This window comes from Brienomyrus brachyistius, unplaced genomic scaffold (assembly GCF_023856365.1).
Source record: "Brienomyrus brachyistius isolate T26 unplaced genomic scaffold, BBRACH_0.4 scaffold47, whole genome shotgun sequence".
Classification (NCBI taxonomy): Eukaryota; Metazoa; Chordata; class Actinopteri; order Osteoglossiformes; family Mormyridae; genus Brienomyrus; species Brienomyrus brachyistius.
In genome coordinates, this window is record NW_026042322.1 from 176,566 (window position 1) to 196,771 (window position 20,206).

General features: G+C 44.5%; 2 protein-coding genes across 4 annotated transcripts; one reads left to right on the forward strand and one right to left on the reverse strand.

Moving 5' to 3' along the window:
- Nucleotides 1–925: 925 nt before the first annotated feature.
- LOC125723301 (methylthioadenosine phosphorylase) lies at nucleotides 926–16,016 on the forward strand. 3 transcript variants are annotated; one of them, XM_048999766.1, is made up of 9 exons: nucleotides 926–944; nucleotides 1,065–1,145; nucleotides 2,263–2,349; nucleotides 3,037–3,095; nucleotides 3,540–3,707; nucleotides 9,200–9,302; nucleotides 9,649–9,888; nucleotides 12,901–13,023; nucleotides 13,849–14,519. In XM_048999766.1, the coding sequence occupies exons 2-9, from the start codon at nucleotides 1,122–1,124 to the stop codon at nucleotides 13,885–13,887; spliced, it is 843 nt and encodes a 280-aa protein (XP_048855723.1). In that variant the 5' UTR covers nucleotides 926–944; nucleotides 1,065–1,121; the 3' UTR covers nucleotides 13,888–14,519. The 3 variants fall into 3 exon arrangements, 2 of the variants coding, with proteins under 2 accessions (XP_048855723.1, XP_048855724.1); XR_007386851.1 differs by lacking the exon at nucleotides 926–944 and adding an exon at nucleotides 15,092–16,016 and having other exon boundaries at nucleotides 961–1,145; nucleotides 13,849–13,957; XM_048999767.1 differs by lacking the exons at nucleotides 926–944; nucleotides 1,065–1,145 and adding an exon at nucleotides 1,419–2,066.
- Nucleotides 16,017–16,554: 538 nt separating this feature from the next.
- On the reverse strand, nucleotides 16,555–18,687 carry cdkn2a/b (cyclin-dependent kinase inhibitor 2A/B (p15, inhibits CDK4)). The gene is made up of 2 exons (XM_048999768.1): nucleotides 18,337–18,687; nucleotides 16,555–17,227 (listed from the first exon to the last, which is right to left on the reverse strand). Exons 1-2 carry the CDS (start codon nucleotides 18,634–18,636, stop codon nucleotides 16,979–16,981), a joined length of 549 nt encoding a protein of 182 aa, XP_048855725.1. The 5' UTR covers nucleotides 18,637–18,687; the 3' UTR covers nucleotides 16,555–16,978.
- Between the last annotated feature and the right edge of the window lie 1,519 nt (nucleotides 18,688–20,206).

The window sequence follows — 20,206 nt, forward strand, 5'->3', positions numbered from 1 at the left end:
GATGTTTCATAAGCAAATGTTTTGCCTAACTAGCGTACTGCTGTATTATGTTATGCTAGCGTTTTTCGATGCTCGTTTAATCTGGATATATCACTTGCGCAGTGGACATGGGATGGGTGCAATAGCCCTGAAGTGCAAAACAAGACATTAAGAAAACGCAGATCAAGAAATCAAAAACATTAATAAAACAATTGTTTTCTCAACTTCGGGTTTCGTCGTTTTGTGAGCTTATTTTTTGCGTTCTTGTATTTCTGCTTCCTTGATTTTCCGTGTTTTTCGTATTTTTGCATTTCATAGCCACCGTAGCTAGGAGATGTGGACAATCTATTTCTGATTTCCATCACAGGCGTGTGCTTTCTGGCTATGAATGAACCATCTGTGGAATGTGTCTACTTGAAGCCTTGAATGGAATGTCCTAGATAGCGATATCAGTTTTGTTCCCTAGAGTACAGTATCATCTAGGTAATCATGTCTCCAAAATTATGCACAATGTGACAGACTACTTAATTCAAAACGCCGACTGTGAGTTTGTTGACACCTGGTTGCCCTAAGGTTAATGCCGAGACCTGCGGGTGTGTCCTTCTCTTATGTCAGTTGCTTAAGGGACACAGTTAAAAGGGACAGGCATGTTGTACAATTTTAATTTTTTCAAACAATGCGTCTTTACATCACGTGATAGTAGTCTAAAAGTTTTTAAAAACAGCTCCTTTTTGCACTTAGGTTACATTTCTACTTCTCACGATATTTTCATGCACATTTTCTAATATATCTGACGGTGGTATGAGAGTTCAATATTGATTTACTCAAACCAGATTAAGTGCATTGCTCCCAGGTAAAAAAAAAAAAAAAGTGGTATGACCTGTCGAACCTGAACGTAACCTGTGGTTCCTGAGTGCGAGCATTGTATATTATATTATAAGCGGGTCAAGTTCGTGGAGGGAAATGTAAGTAGGTTTCAAAGCGATGCATTGCCCGCCCTTGAATGCAGGAGTGGTGCAGACACCTACTTTGGAAATGAATCTGAAAGTTGAACGATAATTCTAGAAATAATTTCTGCGACGTAGATCGATCCTGGCGGTTTCGCGCGAGACTTCGCTCTCTCGTGGCTTTTCCCCGTGAACATGGCGGCTGTTATGCGTGTTAAGGTAACGAACTGCACTGGGATTGTAGGCTTTTCCAGCTTTTCATTCACTCCCCAGAACAGAAGAAGGAAACGCGAGTTTAGTGGGTCCGGTTAGACTAGCTGGTGGAGGTACATTGCAGCCACCTGGCGTCTCCCTGTTAAGTTGAATGATTAACTTCCGTATTTTTACAAAACCGATAATGTGGTACAGCCCCGTGGAATGCGGCACTTCGGCGGATTTAACACAGTAGTGGCCATCCTGAGGAAACTGGGTATTTTCACGTGTCCCACCTTCAGGGCTGCTGGCTAGAGTGATATTTTCGATTCGAGACAAGTCTGCACACTCATTTACATGTATTCAAATGGTCTGTAGGGTTTGCAAACTGCCCCAACGCCTATGGTGTTTTAGGCTTATAATACAGAATATAGATTTCGTCGTAAGATTTCTGCATTGGACTCAATTTGGAGTCTAAAAGCGTGAGTCTCACGCTAGATGCGTGAGATCTGGCAGCCCTGCACCTTGTTGTCGATGCAACATTCGACATCCCTCCCTTTGAACCGGCGACCTTCCGATCACAGAGTCCTATCCTGCAGACACGCCGTTGCTCTCCGTTACTTCGATCCTCTGGGTTTCAGTCCCTTGTTATGCTGGTTGCGCGACATGCCTCATCCTGGGTTTATGCAGTGCCGTTGTAAACGCCACGTTACTACAACCCAGTAGCAGCTGTACGTGTGTAATAAACATTAGAACATTAGCGTATTTGCTTCCCATAGCCACGAACTGTCATTGATTGCGTGATTCTGGCTCAGTGTATAGCCCATGGATTGAGCCCAGCCCTTCCCTCCTCCCTTTGTTATATTGACATTTTCTTAAAACATACATTTCCTTTTGTTTTCACCTGGCAGTCTGTTTTCCAGCTGTCATTTAACATATATTGTCATGGTAAGTATTTGCCTTTGGGAACTTTTCATTAACTCCTGAAGGCATCGAGTGAGTAACATGGATTTGCATGTTTTTCCATTCATTCAATTAACGGTCATGGTTCAGCTGCATAAAAGTTCAGGAAATGGGGCGCAGTGAGTTCAGCAGGGCGATTGATGATCGTGAGCTGGGGTCTGACTTTTCCCACTGTGTCCAGATCGGCATCATCGGAGGGTCTGGCCTTGACGACCCCGACATTCTAGAAGGACGGACCGAGAAGTATGTGGACACGCCTTTTGGGAAGGTTGGTTCCTGCGAAACTCGAGGGAGACGGGCTGTTTATTCGTGGGTGTTTGCAGTGATGAAGAGTGCAGATATGATTCATCGTCGCAGGATATATCCTGTCCTGTAGAAGCAGATTGCCGTGGCATCCATGTTGGATCCATGTGTCTGTATTGAGTCATCAGTGTAATTGAGGGAGCAATCCGGAGGTGGCGAATAGCCAATGGTGAAGCAGAAAAATGCTTCTACCGCCACCAGCCAGACGAAGAGCCCCTCACATGTCTGTCTTGTAATCTGGGCCTGTCAGCGAAACATATTTTACTTTGTTGTTCTGCTCTGCGTAACACAAGGCACCGAATGTTTGTAATAAGGTACCAGCCTGTGAAGTTTTGGAATTTTCAGCAAACATTAATTTAAAGAATCTTCGGTAAATTCCGTTTTCGTTTATCTTTTTCTTGTTTTAAATTTCTTGTTAGATTATTTATTTGTTTTACCTTTCTGCCATGATATAACCATTGTTGCCGATTTGGCATTAAAGTCAAGCACACGCACACCACCAATCGGACTGACCCGTTCATACCCAAGTGGAGGTTTGTGTCAGGCCGTATCCGCTGGTCACTCTTGTTGCAGGACAGGTGTTGAGGGACAACACTGCCGACGTATTGTATACATCTCATGAAAAGGTTTTCTTTTTCCCCTCTTGTCTCAGCCTTCAGATGTGCTCATATTGGGGAAGATTAAAAACATCGAATGTGTACTGCTGGCAAGGTAATAGATGATGAAGTATGTCTCGCTCTCAGGCGAAGAGCTGTTGGGAATATTTGTTTTGTGAGTCACAGTGCCCTCTTGTGGTAGTGAGGCTTCATTCGTCTGATTACCAGTAGGGTGTAGGTCAGGTATCTCAAACTCCAGTCCTGGGGGGGCCGGAGCCCTGCACATTTTTGGGTTTCCCCTCATTTAACACACCTGATTCAACTCCTTGTGCTAATTACCACACAGCTCTTGAGCTGAGTCATTTGTGGTGGAAAAGGGAAAGAACTAAAGCTATACTGGGCTCCAGGCCCCAGGACTGCAGTTTGAGACCCGTGGTGTAGGTGAATGGCATAGTGTCTGGTGTATTTTTTGTGCTGCCAGAATAAACGTTTCTAATAAGCTTTCCTCCCCCCGCTGACCTCTCCCCCTGCCCTCCCCCCACCCCCACCACCTTTACAGGCATGGCAGGCAGCATACGATAATGCCTTCCAGCGTGAACTACAGAGCCAATATCTGGGCACTGAAAGAGGAGGGCTGCACTCATCTTTTGGTCACTACCGCCTGTGGCTCCCTCCGGGAGGAGATCCAGCCTGGTGACATTGTCTTGGTCGACCAGTTTATCGACAGGTATGCAGGGAGCGGCTCTTGCGTCACCTTTTCTCTTCATTTTTTATTTTTTTATTTTTTTTAAACGCTCGTTTAGCTGCCGCTTTACAGTGTGACTCTCGGGCGACGTTGCCATGGCATTTTATTTTCCTTTAATTGCGTTGACGATGACAGCAGAGCGTTTATTTACCTCCGAAACTTTTACTCTCGCGGGTGTCGTCTGAGTCTGGGGTTCGGTCTGTGTGACCCTGGTGATCCTTCGCCACGATTCTGCTGGTGCATATTTCTACTTTCCGCATAGCTAGAAATTTTTGCCAAACGCATTTTTCCATTCATATTAGAAATGTATTTCCTGTGGTTATTTATATAATCCACATAGCAATAGTTAAAACGTGATTTTAATTCTTCCCTAGTTAATAAAACTTTATTTGCGACTCTCGTTTGAACCTGCGATGCCATATAAGGAAAACGTTAGCAGTTTTAATTTAAAAATAAGGTCACCGAACCTGTCTGACCTGTGGGAGTTAATTAGGAAACTGAAATTTGATGTTACACAAGGCAAGGTGGCAAACTGTAACTTCCAGGCTGACTAACATTCTTGGCAGCGTGGAAGATTCTGTAGGGACGAGCCGGACGAGCGGCATTATTGCGTTAATAACGGCCAATCACGCATGTGGGGGGGGGGCTGTTACTGCATCCGTTTCCTTGTCGTGTGCTTGAACGTTGACTTTGAAGTGATCACCAGTGACCATAATCATCCAGGGGTCACTGGGATCTGCAGTCTGGGAAGCTGGATTTCAGCATGACATCAAAGATGCATTGTTTGACAGCAACATGCCTTTCCGTCTTTTAAGTAATTACGGTTTTTATAAATGGTTCATCCGCCTGCGCTTCACTCTCCAGCTCACCCTGCACTTTTCCAGTCTTTCCCCATTTAAATACCTTTTACTCCCGCGACCCTCATCATCTTCACTGACTCCTTTTGGGGGCATTCCTTGCTCTTTTGTCTTACATCACCCCTGTATATTTTTGTCTCCAGTGTTTATTTAGAATTTTTTTTCCCCTAGTAGATTTCTCTCCCCCCTTTTTGTTTTACAGAGACGGTCACTCACTTTTTCATTAGATGTCCTCTTATTCTGTGTTTATTCAGTGATTCAGCCCCTAACCCTACTTCCTCTCTCTATGTTCCTGTGGTGGGAACGCTGTTTTGATTTATGTTTTTCTTAGAAGCGCTTGCTCCATAAAGTGGAAACGGAACTGCCGTCCTTCCACTTTTTAATGTGACCTGCCACCCTCCTCATACACATGCCAGAGGTTTTCCCTAAACGCAGCAAGGATGGCCGGTGAGATTTTTAGATTTTTTTTTCCCGTGTGTGTGCGGGATGCATGGCCATTAGTGTCACACACCTTTTTATCGCAGAACAGCGCCTTGCGATACCGACATCGCCGACTTCTGCCCTCATTCCCCTGTCCCTTTAGACTAAAATCTGATAAAAGCCTGCTGTCTCTGCAGACTGCATAAGAAAAGAAAAAAAAAGCTCGTCCGTAAAATCAGTGGCATCTTTCGGCCGCGTTCCCAGAACAGTCACCGCAAATGAGGAAGCATCGCCGCGGCGACAGGCCAGCTCCCTCTCGTCTAGCGCTGCGGTCTGGGCGCGCATCATGTTGGGGCATGTCCGGACTTGTGCTGAATCATTTGACTAATGCGAGCATGTGGCCTGATTTACTGAGTCGCTGTGGGCCCCTCCTCTTTTGGCGCTTTGCCCAAATTAATATCCTCTTGACACCCTGTTAGGCATGAACAGATCACAGGACTCTGTGTGTTTAATTTGTGAGTTATGGTAGTATGTAAATATTTGATAAAAATCTCTATAGGCCTGTCTTCTGGATTAGCAGGAGAATAGCCAATTGCTTTAGGCCTGAAAATAAACAGTGGTAATTATAAAATTAATTCTCCAAAGATCATCTTTTTACATTGATAGTCATGACATGATGGTTTATCATGATTTGTTTGCATGTTGATCCCTAGGGGTAGCCCGTCGTGTGACCCCCATCTCGTCTGTCCACTTTGGGTTTCCAGATCTAATGAGGGTTTCCCATAATTCAGTGTGATTAATGCGAGCTTCCTTAACGTGACCTGTTAGCGGTGTCAGCTCTGGCTGAATAACGAATAATGTAGCAGCAACAAGTTTGATTTATGTGAAACTTAAGGCTTTACAGTGGAATGAAACAAATGAGAGGTAACAATTACAAAAAAAGAATACATTTGATCACAGATAACATGCATAAAACAGCAGACTAATTCAAATCATGGTAAAAGGAATGGGCAACGTAACAGTTAATGGTCAGAAGAGGAACGGTAAGGGGCAATGTAACTTAATGGTCAGAAGAGGAACAGTAAGGGGCAATGTAACTGTTAATGGTCAGAAGAGGAGGGGTAAGGGGCAACGTAACAGTTAATGGTCAGAAGAGGAACGGTAAGGGGCAACGTAACAGCTAATGGTCAGAAGAGGAACGGTAAGGGGCAATGTAACTGTTAATGGTCAGAAGAGGAACGGTAAGGGGCAACGTAACAGTTAATGGTCAGAAGAGGAACGGTAAGGGGCAACGTAACTGTTAATGGTCAGAAGAGGAACGGTAAGGGGCAATGTAACTGTTAATGGTCAGAAGAGGAACGGTAAGGGGCAATGTAACTTAATGGTCAGAAGAGGAACGGTAAGGGGCAATGTAACAGTTAATGGTCAGAAGAGGAACGGTAAGGGGCAATGTAACTTAATGGTCAGAAGAGGAACGGTAAGGGGCAATGTAACAGTTAATGGTCAGAAGAGGAACGGTAAGGGGCAATGTAACTGTTAATGGTCAGAAGAGGAGGGGTAAGGGGCAATGTAACTGTTAATGGTCAGAAGAGGAGGGGTAAGGGGCAATGTAACAGTTAATGGTCAGAAGAGGAACGGTAAGGGGCAATGTAACTTAATGGTCAGAAGAGGAGGGGTAAGGGGCAATGTAACAGTTAATGGTCAGAAGAGGAACGGTAAGGGGCAATGTAACTGTTAATGGTCAGAAGAGGAACGGTAAGGGGCAATGTAACAGTTAATGGTCAGAAGAGGAACGGTAAGGGGCAACGTAACAGTTAATGGTCAGAAGAGGAACGGTAAGGGGCAATGTAACTGTTAATGGTCAGAAGAGGAACGGTAAGGGGCAATGTAACAGTTAATGGTCAGAAGAGGAACGGTAAGGGGCAACGTAACAGTTAATGGTCAGAAGAGGAACGGTAAGGGGCAATGTAACAGTTAATGGTCAGAAGAGGAGGGGTAAGGGGCAATGTAACTGTTAATGGTCAGAAGAGGAGGGGTAAGGGGCAATGTAACTGTTAATGGTCAGAAGAGGAGGGGTAAGAGATGGAACTTGGAGAGAGGAGACGGGATTTGAGCAGAGTTTTTAATATAAATATCATGATAATTGTTATGTATACTCTTCAGGTTCTTCTAAATAGCATCTGTGTTTTGTTTTTGAGGAAGTTGAAATTTCCTGTGCGGCCTCCGAAAACTAACATCGGCAGGTATTTCTGCTGTCAAAGCCAGACGAACACGTTTATGATCCGCACATCCTGATCTGTGTAGGGCTGCCGCGATTAATCGATGTAGTCGATGAGCCGGTGAGTGTCGTCTGTTCATGTTTATTACATTATCATTGGTAGGGGGAGCTTTTTTTAAAAACATCTTTTGTCCTTGTAGCTGCTAAATATGCTATAAAGCTATAAAGTTCTTTGCCTGCTTGCCTTAGAATCTCCATTGAATAAGTGTTTTGAGAAAATGTGTAGGGTTAATATCGGAAACTGAAATGAAAACGGGGACTAAATAAAGAATATATATTTACAAAGAAAAGTATTAACTTTAATCAACAAAAAGCAGCACCACGCCATCACCGTCTTTTTGCTTTGTTTATCCAAAGTATCTTTGTAGATGTTGTGGTCGCTGAGCTGTTCCTTTCTTGACTTTAGTGCTCATGATCTACCAAAACAGTCGCATGTGCTGTGCTCCACTAACCGAATTATATACGCATAACTTAAAGTAACTTGAACGAAACGGTCTGTTTGTTTTTCGGGAGGTGAATTAATTGTTTAGATTGGTTGATTAATCTGTAAAATAGTTGACGGATTAATCCATAGGAAGATAATAATTAGTGGTAGCCCTTGATCTGTGAAAGACATCTGAAGTGAGGATTCCTGTCTGCCGCCGACGACATGGGTGCGCCATCGCTTTTGATGTGCGTGGGGGTGGGCTAGGTTGCTTCATGCATCAGCTGTTTTGATCTAACGTGGAATTTGCTGGGAAGCTTTCTCGACCATATCTGGGCGGTGGGGGTGCGGAGGAGTTTAGCGTCCATCTCCGCTCAGCTCAGTTCAGCCATACCTAAATGTTACGTCTATTTACAGGTGCAAGGTAACTGGACTTTCAAGCGAAATGTTGCCCTAACTTGGTGTCCTTTGTGTCCCGTAAATATTAGACTAAAAGTGCCCACGTGGTTTGGCAGCAGATTGCTGGCGTCCTTCCCTCTGCCTCGCCATGGAAACGCCCAGTGAAAGCGTTTATGCGGGCCCCGCCCATCTTCGGCGTGACGCCCGCGTCTCTCCCGTAGGAGGAGCTCTCTTCCCTCAGGGTTGACCTGTGATGAACACCGCCTGCCACACCCGAATATCTATGCCACCAACTGTCACCCGGACTCGGTGACGGGCAGCCGCAGTGTGAATGTGACAAAAGTCCCTTGTTTAGAATAGAAGAACGCTACTTTATTCCGCCCTGTGGGGAAATTGAGTGTTTTCTGTAAATCTTGTCTTGCTCTCCATGAGACACACAAACACCTAACGGTGAGGTGACTCATCTCTCTGCCATGGGTCTCAAACCCACAACCTTCTGATCAGAGGGGTGGAGTTCTAATCTTTTTTTATCATCTTCTGCACTCGTGTTTAAGCCTCGAAATGGGGAGGGGTTTTTTTCTTTTCTTTTCCAAGAAGGGGAGGGGCAGGGTGCCGGGACAGTATGTTTACACAGGGGCTGGCAGAGCGGGAACTGGATGGCGGCCGTTGCGACGGAGTCGGCCGCGGCCTCCCTCACCTGGACATTCTGGCCGAGCGTGTTTTGCATGGAAGCTTGTGCAGCAGTTTTAAAAATCCGCCGAGGGCAGCGCGGGGTAGAGGCGACAGCACACACAGGTTACGCCTGGTGTCACGCGGCGGGAGTCGTGTGTTCTGATTCGGTGCTGTGTGACGGCGAGAACGGGGGTTAATTATCCTACATCCGGCTGGCCCTCAGAGGCCCTGTCCCCTGTCTGCCGCCGGGCGTCACGCTGCCGGCGTGTGTGTCTGCGTGTGAGAGCTTCTCGAGCGTGACTGATCCCTTCAGAGCCCTATCTACCGCCAGCACCATGTCGCCACTGGTGCTGCGGTGAGATGGAGATAGCTGCACTCAGACAAACATCGATTCTTTCTTGTCTGCTTCTCCTCCTCCTGTCAGAACCACGAAAAGGATTCAGACCTTCTATGATGGAAGCCCCGCAAGCCCCCCCGGAGTGTGCCACATTCCTTTGGCTGTCCCCTTCTGCAGTAGGACCAGGCAGGTGAGTCTGTGATGTCACTCCTGCGATGATAGCTTGCCGGCACCCCCAGTGCAGCCCTCTACCATCGTTTATAGCAGTGGGTGAGTCTTGATACCAAGATCTTGGCAAGATGAGTTGTGCTAATTTGCCTTCCAAGAACAAACTTGGGGCGCAATGAATCATGGGATTGGTCTCATGGATGAGGCTTTAAAAGCCCTCAGGCGTGGGATTACTATCAGCTGCCAATCACAGCCCGGCTTAGCTTCAGAGCAGCCAATAAGCTCATTGATCTCACACGGTAATCCCGCCCACAAGGGAATCCTGATCCCTCCCATCATCCTTTTCCTCGGCTTGCTGTCCACTGCAGGTCCTGCTGGAGGTGGCACGGGACCTGGGGGTGAAGTGTCACCCCCGAGGGACTGTGGTGTCCATCGAGGGGCCCCGCTTCTCCTCCCGTGCCGAGAGCATGGTGTTCCGCCAGTGGGGTGCCGACGTCATCAACATGACCACCGTGCCGGAAGTGGTCCTGGCCAATGAGGCCGGTCTGTGCTATGCCAGTATTGCCATGGCGACGGACTATGACTGCTGGAAGGAGCACGAGGAGGCGGTGAGTGGGGGGCGGGGGGTGGGGCTGGGGGGGGGAGGGGGCGTCTGGGCTCCAGCTGATTTTCCCTGTAATGGCTCCTAGTCTGCTGTGGTATCTTGATGTGTTCTTATTTTATCCTGGAACGTAAATCTTTTAACGGTCTTTGTATAACAAAGGGACCCATAAAATCAAGGCAGTGTGCGGATACATGTATGTGTGTGTGTGTGAGAGCACATTTGCATGCTAAATGCACACGCCAGCCTGTCACGGATCACCATCCTGGTCCCGAGGCCTTCGTTCTGACACATTGCTTCATGAACTGGTATCTGATGAGCTGCCCGTGGACGTAAACGTGTGGTTTAAGTCTCTGGGTCTGTGTTCAGAAGGTTCACATCCTATGGTTTGCAGAGTGATGTCACCACTGGGCCCTTTTGAGTGAGGCCCTTAACCCTCATTGCTCCAAATTAAACCAAATGTTTTTTTTTTTAACGGCATTTAATTAAAAATGTACACAGCGTGGTAGGTGAGCGAAGACGTGGCCGTAACGCAGCTCCGGCTGGGCCGTTCGGGAAAAGAAGCCCAAGGAGAACCGTGCTTTAAAGCGCAGAATACCCACACAAGCGGGGACTGGCGCCTGCTGTCAGCTGCACGGGCTCAGCGGCTCAGGAAGGCAGATAGTATCTTCAGGCACGAGCGAGACGCTCTGGGCAGTGACCTGGCGAGATGCAGCCGCGATCTGCGAGGCTGCAGCTCACAGGACGGTTTCCCGTTTCCTCTAAAGGGAGCCGCACTGCGTTGCGTAAGGTCTGCCTTCCCCGCTTCCTGGCTCGGTCTGTTTACGTTGGTGGTGCACAGGTTCAGCCTGGGGGCTCCGGCAGTTCTGTTCCGGGGAAGACAGTGGTGTGGCAGGCCGAGTGCGCTAGGCTCTCCCCCCTCTCAGATTAGCCCCCGGTAGTTGACCGCGCTGCCGTGACCCCCCGCCCCCGTGACAACACAGGTGTTGCACCCCAGAGTGACATCACACAGCCTGTGTGCCCCTGTTCCTTTGCCTCGATGCCCCCCCCCACCTAATTTGGGTTATGGTCAAACAGAAATAATGTTTTCGTAAATGGAAATAACATGCAAAAAAAAAAAACTACAGCTACATCAAAACTATAAATATTGTGCCCAAACACTGCTGTTTTTAAATAAAAGTAATGATTTATTTATCTTTAATTACCAATAATAATGCCTGGAATATGTTTGCTCATTGTGAGGACATTAATACGTAATTTTGCACTGTGTATTTATGTAGGATTCTTTCAAGGACAGACGCGTAAAGTAGCTCAACTTCCAGTCAGTCCTTAGAAATAAAATTACTGAAACTTGACCTAAAACTAAAATACATAAAAACTTTAAAAAAAAAAAAAAAAAAAAGTTAAACCACACTGAATATGAAGCAACACTAAACTGGATTTCAAAATGACAATTTGAAAATAGTATACAAATAAAATGTACCTCGTCAGCTAGCTGGAGTGTAACTGCAGTAAAAGCTAGGGAGACGTCCCCCAGTCAGCAGACCCCCCCTCCCTGAAGGACCCAGTCGCCCATCTTGAGGGCTGCATGCCTTTACTTATCTTACTGTGCTTACTTGACCCCTGGGTACCCCTCCTTCCCCAAATTTTTGAAACACCCACACTACACTTCCGTCACATTCTTCCTTCTGTCCTTCCTTCCATCCCCGGCTGCCTGGGGGTGGCGGCTGCCAACGGAAGCTGAGTCACAGTGACTCGTCTGGGTCAGCCCTCCCCACCCACGGCCCTCTGGTGGGACTCTTTTCTATCTCATTCATAGCCTACTGTGGGTTAAAGACGTTTTACTAAACCTGTGGCTCAGTGGTTGAGGACTCTGTGCCTGCGATCAGAAGGTCGCCGGTTCTAATCCCAGGGTTGGCAGAGTGATGTCACCGTTGGGCCCTTAACCCCCCCAATTGCTCCAGGAACTGATTGACCCTCGTTTCTTAAAAAAAAAAAAAAAAAAATGAGGCTTTCAGTGAAAGTTTCTGCTAAGTAAAATGTAAAAATGCATGCAATTCTTTAGATGTTTTTGCTTCTTTACATGCTTGCTGGCCAGCACACCTTGTACATTAGGTGAAAACATCATGTTGCTTTGGATGAAAACATCTGCTTTTTCCTTTTTTTAAGAATGTATGGCCAGACAGTGTCTGCAGCACTTGTGACAGTAAGGGCTTTGCTCAACGGTGAAATCACTCAGCCGATCAGGGGATTTGAACTAGCGACCTTCCGATCACAGTCACAGTGTCCAAACCCGCTAAGCCGTGTCCCACCCCCCACACAGGTGACAGTCATTTTGGATGATCTGTAGGGCCAGCTGGTACAAACAGCCGGTTTGCGAAGCGAAAGTGAAAGTCACTGGTGTGGCTGACAAACCAGTACTGCTCAGCGCTTCACTGAAACTATGCGGCCCGTCCTGAACTGGACTCTGCCCCGTGGCTTCTTTACAGATGCATGCTTTACTGCAGGTTCCGGCTCCTCCTTATCGGCCTGTCGCTGTCTGGCTGCTGTCTCTGCGCCGCTCGTGCCCTCTGACAGGGAGGTGCCGTGGGGAGACAGTCGACATTTGTGGCAATTTATCGTTCGAGGGACTGGCAGCTGCTGTAATGGGGAAGTTTAACAACTTTGGCACCAACAGGACCCCCCCCCCCCCCTTTTTTTAAATGCACCCCTCCCACCAGATACACCGTTATGAGCCTTTAAAAAAATTGTCACCAAAATCTATTCATTGCACATTCGTCAACATTCAGTTTTATTGTCCGTTTGCAAAACTGTATTTTTTAACTATTTCTCTGCTTTATGTCTCTGAATTTCACGTTTAAATGTCTTACATATTTATGTTCCGTTTATTACTGCTGTCTTGCACTATGACCAACAGGATTGCAGTTTCACCTTGGTATATGAGCCATGGACCATATATCTTAAGATAACAATTCAGGCGCTTTCACTTTGACTCGCCATGTGACTCGCTGTGCAACAGGTCTGTGTGGACAACGTGCTGAAGACGATGAAGGAGAACGGGAGCAAAGCCAGTAGCATCCTGCTCTCCGCCATCCCCCTCATATCTATGATGGAATGGTCCGGGATTATTAAATGCAAGCGGGTAAGTACCCACGGCCAGTAGCCCTCTGCTGGGGAGTGAAGTACCTTAACTCAATTCAGATTTCTCCATTATTCCTGTAATTCACGTGGCCTGCTGTTTATTTTCATGTCAGACAGCAAGGTAATGAGCTAAAGTAAAATATTTACCTTTTTTTTATAATGCTCGCTATTTCGGAGAAACAGTATAGCCTTACAATTACAGCTTAATTATTTTATGTTTGAACTTAACGAGCAATCAAGACGCGCTGAGCCGGGTCTATCACCGCTTTGACGTAACAGATTTTTACCGCTGTATCATAGTTATTCTGTTTTTATCTGTAAATTACTCCAGCGTACGTTGGAAAAAGCCGACTGTCTGAAATTCCATAGTTAATCAGCACCGGTCTAATATCCCTCTTCTGCAATTATCAGATTAAGGAATCCAGACATATTTCTTCACGTCAACGTGGCCTGATTTCCAAACCGGCACCTGCCGGGTCCCCCCCCCCCCCCACAAGTGCAAGCATGTGCCAGTTTCATAGCAAATGAACCTCCCTTAATGCGCTGAGCCTTTCGTAACACTGCACCACCGTGAACTCCTCCCGCAGCAGACAGGTAGTTGATAGATAGTAAGTTAATACTTTGCCCACACGGATGCAATAAAATACTGCTCGCGCCAGACAGATAACAGATGCCCCAGAAGTTAATCGGTATCGGTTAAAGTTGGGATTAGGCTATGACGTATTACGGTTGTCACGTAAGAATCACATTTAAAGGGCGCAATGTTTTCTCACTGCTTAGTGCGTTTACGCTGTTATTGTTGTTTGATGACGGGTTTTTATTTCAGTCCACAGCTGAAGCTTCCATAATGCTTCCGAAGCCCTAAGGACGAATGCGTGGCCTGCAGACCGGCCTGGCCCGACCGTGGCCGCGCGCCGCTTCACCGATTAGAAAAAGTATTGCCGTTTTGTCTGCACGTCTGTCTGCTTGCCTCTCATATAGACGAGGTCGTTATTTTTAAGTATAGCATTCATTAGAAGTGTTACGGAGCCCCTGAAGGGATCTGTGCAAAAAAATAAGAATCTCTTATTTTTGCGTGCGCACGCAAAAGCAAGTCGTGGGTACGAGTTTATTTGCACAGGTTCCCTCAGGGGCTCCGTAAAATGTAGTATTAGATGCTGCTTTGATTTTTTATATATAACACGTTATTGCTTAAATAATGCACGGTAACCGCTGTACGGTTATCTTGGCACTGACATAGAGGGAACAGTTTAAACGCGTATTAGCTAGAATGAGCCGTTTACCCCGTGCTGCTGTCTTAACACTCGAACAAAGTCGGAGAAACGGCTCTTCATTTTTGTGTTTTTGCCAGGTTTTGATTGACGGCTCGTAATTCCAGTTTTACAGTAGATACTTCCGAGGCACTCCCTTGGTATTGAGCATCTGACTTGAATGTGCAATAATAACAAACGCTTTGTACGGTAACTAATTATAACGAATAAAACTCACTTTGCATAATTCTGTATTTCTTTGAATGCTGCCATTTGATCCCCCATGTATGGTCCTGTTAATAAAAGTTGTCAGGTTTGTCATTGCGCATCTGTGCTCTCATCCTGACGCTAAATAATGTAGCCTTACTTTTGACTGAAATGTGACTGAAACTTGTGACTAGTTTGCATGCTGTGAACCACAGATGAAGGCAAACAGCGGTATATTATTTCTCAGCTAACCACTGTGATTACTTCTTCTATAGAGATCGTTGTAGTGGTTATTTAGTTGCAAACCAAAGCTTATTTTGAAACTCTGAAAATCTACATTGATCATTCAAATGATGAATTATTCGTTTTCTATCAGAAAAATTGCGAAAGTCTCCTAATTTAAAGTACAGAGAGTGCTCAGATGTGAAATGACTTGCTCAGCAATCTTGTGTGATTTATATCTATATACTAACGCAAAAACTGCATTTGTTGAGTTTTAATATTTAATGATTTACATTTTGGGTTTCGGGCCATGTTTCATTTCTCGTTTCGTTGTGAGAAACCCTGGTCAATAACCCGAAGATGACAGTTTTCTCCCTTTGGTGCGAACAGGCTGCATTTTGCGTGGGGTTTCCCGGAGCGACGTGACACGCCTGAGGGAATGGGCGTCACCCGTGCGTGCTTGGAGTCACAAAACTAAACGAAGGGCATGCCGCCTCTCCAGATGATTAATGATATAAACATGTAAAGGAGATTTTAAACGGCAGTTGGGATACGGGAGAGAGTGTATTACTATGTATATTTCATGTACATGGCTTGTTAACTTCACTTTTGCACAACCTTGTTTGCAGTATGTTTGTCTTCGGTCATAATTGAACCTGTCACTGGGTTTGTATCTGCACTTTATGATCTATCTATCTATCTATCTATCTACCTATCTATCTATCTATCTATCTAATGTCTGTCTGTCTACATATAATCGAATAATCATCAATAATTGAGGCATGTACGGTTACTTTGTTTTGGACCCGATATACACTTAGCAGAATCTGATTTTTAGTAATACTGTGAAATTCACTTAGATTCATTCTCCATAATGGCGACATTTCGCAGGTTTAGAGTCCCATTCATTAAACATGCACTGATGCAAATGATTAATTCGGCTAATTATTTGTAATATACTTACAGCTCAGCAAGCAAAGCACCGCGCTACCTACGTTATAGTGGGGGGGTTCTAAATCCTACGAAAAACACACAAAATTGTAACCCTTCCCCCCACACTAAATCACTTGATTCTCTGAAAAATGCAATATGGTCATCTTGTAATTTTATACCGAATTTGAGACGTTATCTGCTTTATTTTTGCCACGTGAAGTTTCATTATACTAATATTGTCTGTACATAAAGTTTTTAATCTTTCGTGGAACTCGGAATTATTTGTTTATCCGCTTAAAAATCCGAGAGTTGCCAATACGATGTCCCCGGAAAGACTTAATGCTTTTTCCATTAATTAAACACACTTTTCAAGCTATAAAAACTGCCATCAAAGCTTTACGTTTCATTTACCATCAGTAATCTACATATTTGAAATCTTTATCAGAACCATATACTAAGTTATATATTATTGCATTTGGCTGGGTTAGGCTATTAGGCTAACTATCATACCATTCCGCGAAACCCACAATGAAAAGCGGTGGAAAAATTACAGTTCTTATTAGGCCTGTATTATTGTAAAGGATGTGCAATAATTGTCTGGAATATTACTGACTAATCAAATTAACCGAAGTATAGCGGTTCGGTGACGTAGCCTTTTGAAAGGTAATAACCATTTCGCATTTTACCATTTGCAAATTAGGTCTATACAATCGTACGTATATCCTACTGATACCTGGAATATATTAAGCATTGTTCTGAATACCTATAGTCCATCGGTCACAGTGCGATAATTTTATAAAAATTCTTTATAATGTATTTACCAACAGACATTCACGTCAACTAAACCGATGCTTGAACTCAGCATGAGAGCCATATTAATACAGGGGCAAAGTGCAAACAATACAATTAAACGCATTACGTAACCCAGCTGCATTTTTAGTTTCTATTAATCGCCCAGTTTAAGACTTCATAAATACAATATACAACGCTGTCATAAAAAGCAATCTTTATACAACTGGTTGTTTTTCCCCTCTAGTGCTGTATCAAACTTCCGCGACACATAAACTTTTGTAATAAATTTTATAGTACAAAGTACTACATGTGTTTATTAAATATGAGTCATAATAGACGTTGAATCACTCTGCAAATGTTTACAATTTTAAAGAACTGAACCGTTAATGTATTTTTAAAATTATATGCATTCAATACATGAATAAATAAAAAACACAAGAAAGAAAATAATGTTAAGTGTCCATAAATTAGCAACTTTCGATTTGTATATTTAAACGCTGATTTAGACTAATGTTTAGCATTGAATTTAAATAGATACAACCTAATATTACATTATAATGATTCCAGAAAAGCCACCAGTTCGTGGTGTCCGTTTTCTCTAGCGAGATCAATTGGTAGGCGATTCCATTTGTCTCTCATATTTAAATTAGCATGATATTGGAGCAAAATCTGCACCGTGTCGCAGAAGCCGTCTCTGGCGGCGTCGTGCAGGGGCGTAGTGCCGGTGTTGTCCGGCTTGTTCGGATTCGCTCCGTTTTCCAACAATAACTTCACCACGGCTGAACTCCCCATCATCGCTACCTGTGCAACGAAATATACATTTGAGACTGTGTTCGCTTCTAGAGTCCATCTGTAGAAAAGATACCACATTAGTCCATCGCTGCTTTAAGTCAATTACAGGACGGATGAAGGAGTTATTAATTTTACATTAACGAAGTGCGAGTTTTCAATGTCATCTGTAAATAATACACAAAATGAATCCGACTTTAACTCCCTAAAAGATTGTATTTCATACAACATTTCAACTCATTTTAAATACAATACAATTTACAATACAATTATACAATATACGTTAACTGAGTGTACTTGTTGGCCACGATGGCAATAATTGGAAGTTAATGTAATATAAACAGGAACGATATCTTCCCACTTTACCTAAACGCGAAGGTTCATTAACAACACGTTCAAAATAAGGATGGATTTGGTGGCTGGTATGTTTGCGGTCTTCATTCTAAAGTGTCCGCGCTTTAGTAAAAAAAATGCTGCGTGTATTTTTCTGCTTCAGACATTTTGCACAAAAAAAGGCTTCGTATACAGTGCAAATTACGTGATTATTATTCGCTCATAAAAACTCGCGTAAATACTCGGTATAGTTAAAGGTGAAAGAGTTTTCAAAGTGGGCGTGTCCCGACAGTATTCTATAACAGATCCTTACCATTTTCGGCAAGGAAAAATGTAAAGATCGATGTATTAAATAAGTTAAACACCACGCTAATACAAGCAGTATGATTGGCAATGACGTTTAACATAACGTCACATGAGCGCATAACTGGACATACATGTGACGCAAAATAATGTTATGTAATTCTAAAGGCAAACTAGATTAAATGGATGCACCAAGAAATAAACTGTCATTTTATTCAGAACGCTTACATAGACCTAAGTAGGCTATAACAGGGTCCCGAAGAGTAAAAACATGTTTGCCAGTGTTCAGGTGTCAGTGACGTTTACATATAGTTTGAAAAAGAAACCAAACCAGAACATAAGCGCAACAATATTTTGTATTACTTACAGATATACCATTATATCATGATTCGGATGCCAACTAATAAAACATCGGTTATTCTCTCTGGGTACTCCATAGCTGCACCTGACGAACAGGACGGTGGAACACGCAGAGGCGAACTAACCTGCAGCGGCGTCCGTCCAAAGCTATTTGTGGCGTTAGCATCAGCTCCATTTTGAAGCAAACGTCCCACTATCTCGGTTTTTCCATTTGCCGCTGCGGATGCGAGCTCATCCTCGAGGGTCATCTTCGTCTGTGGAGCGCCTAGTCCAGATGCGCGGTTTGACGGAACCGTGCTGACAGGTGCGGCTGAGCAGAGCTCATCGCCGGTTCGGGGGAGTCCCAGGCGGGCTGCTGCCCGACGCGAGTGCCGTCGATCGGCACTCTCCCTCGCATGCGATGAGCCGCTCTCGTACACTTTCATCCGGAGTGCTGCCTAATCTTTGAACGACGGTGTTATGTTCTGACCTGCCCGTCGCTGTTGAGCCGGACGTCACTCACGCCTGTGGCTGCGCTCATTGCGCACGCCCGGCGCGGCAGATATATAAGCGCACGGGAGGGTGTTCCTCGCATTATGCGCCTCGCAGAGCCCACAGGCGAGCCCTCCGTGGTGATCTCGGACGGGTAGCCTTTATAGTGCATCCAGTCTTTGCGTTAACTAACTTGCTGGTTTAAACGTCGGCGTAACGTCGTGCTCCGATGGTGCAGCCACCGGCCGGCGATCATACATCGGCTGTAAAATTATTCCCTTTTTTTCCTGGTCTGGGCCCGGTAATTTAACATTATTCTTAGTATCACAACTAATTAAACTGGTAAGCTGTATTTATTCATTCGATGACGTTCATGATGATGATGATAATTATTATTATTGTTAACAACAACAACAACAACAACAACAATAATAATAATAATAATAATAATATGACGCTTCTCTTGACCGCAGATATTGCAGCTTGTTTATTATATTCTCCCCAATTATTTGACTCTTTAGTATTTTTTCAGCTTTTGTTCACTGTTTCTTGCATTATTCTATCTTAATGATGTAATGTATCACCGGACACCCATATAAAGCACCTTGGGGCGACTCTGTTGTGAAAAGCGCTATATAAAAATAAATTGAATTGAATTTTTTGCGTTAATATTTCTTACTAAATTGCACTGTGCATAGATGGCTTTTCTAGATATATAGTTAGTTTAGTTAGGATTTATAAAAACTACAATACTTACTATATTACTACTATAATTACTACTAAACGTTTTATTTAAAATGAAATTAAAATTATTCAAATCATTATTTCAATAACGCGACACAATACATTGTCCAAATGAATAAACCGATAAGAAAATATGAATGTAAATGGGTGCACATGTGACATGCATAGTCTGTTTTGCAAAACGCTGTCCTGGCACGCGTTATGGCCGACATGAGGGCCGGCACGCCGGGGGCGGCCATTGCTGAGGGCAGCAGGCGGAGAAGATGCCCAGTTGCGCTTCTACGCACCCCGTGTCGAGAGCAGCCAGGGCTAACGGTGCACCAAGAAGATGGACGACATACGAAGGCTTTGCCATAGAAGTTTGGCTGACCTGGCTCATATATATGGCCAACATATCGCAGCACATAAACAATAAAGTGTCCTCCGTATGTATAAATCTGTGTCCTCGATCTGAATATCGTTGACTGTACATTTTTATTAGATTCCCTGGGGTTACGCCCAGTGGGTGGGAATCATCGGGTTTCTGCTTGGGAAATCCCCCCAAGTGGAGGAGCTGTATAAAGAGGATTATAAGCACTGTAGGTGTTAGAGAGCACAGCCAATGGGATCCGCCAGCATGATCGCCGAGTAAAATGGAGTAATCAGCCGAAAAAATATATGCTATGCAGTTTTAGGTAGATGATAAATCAAAGACCCTTGTGTGTTTGTGCTGAATTTAGCTTAACATCTATCCATCCATCCATTTCCTGTAGCTACTTGTCCTATGCGGGATTGTGGGGA

Coding starts and splice junctions, on each gene's coding strand:
- LOC125723301 (XM_048999766.1), top strand. CDS start 1,122: ATGGCGGCTGTTATGCGTGTTAAG. Junction 9,303..9,648: donor TCTGCAGTAGGACCAGGCAG/GTGAGTCTGTGA, acceptor TGTCCACTGCAG/GTCCTGCTGGAGGTGGCACG. Junction 13,024..13,848: donor GGATTATTAAATGCAAGCGG/GTAAGTACCCAC, acceptor TTTTTATTTCAG/TCCACAGCTGAAGCTTCCAT.
- cdkn2a/b (XM_048999768.1), bottom strand. CDS start 18,636: ATGAAAGTGTACGAGAGCGGCTCATCGCATGCGAGGGAGAGTGCCGAT. Junction 17,228..18,336: donor TTGGACGGACGCCGCTGCAG/GTTAGTTCGCCT, acceptor TTCGTTGCACAG/GTAGCGATGATGGGGAGTTC.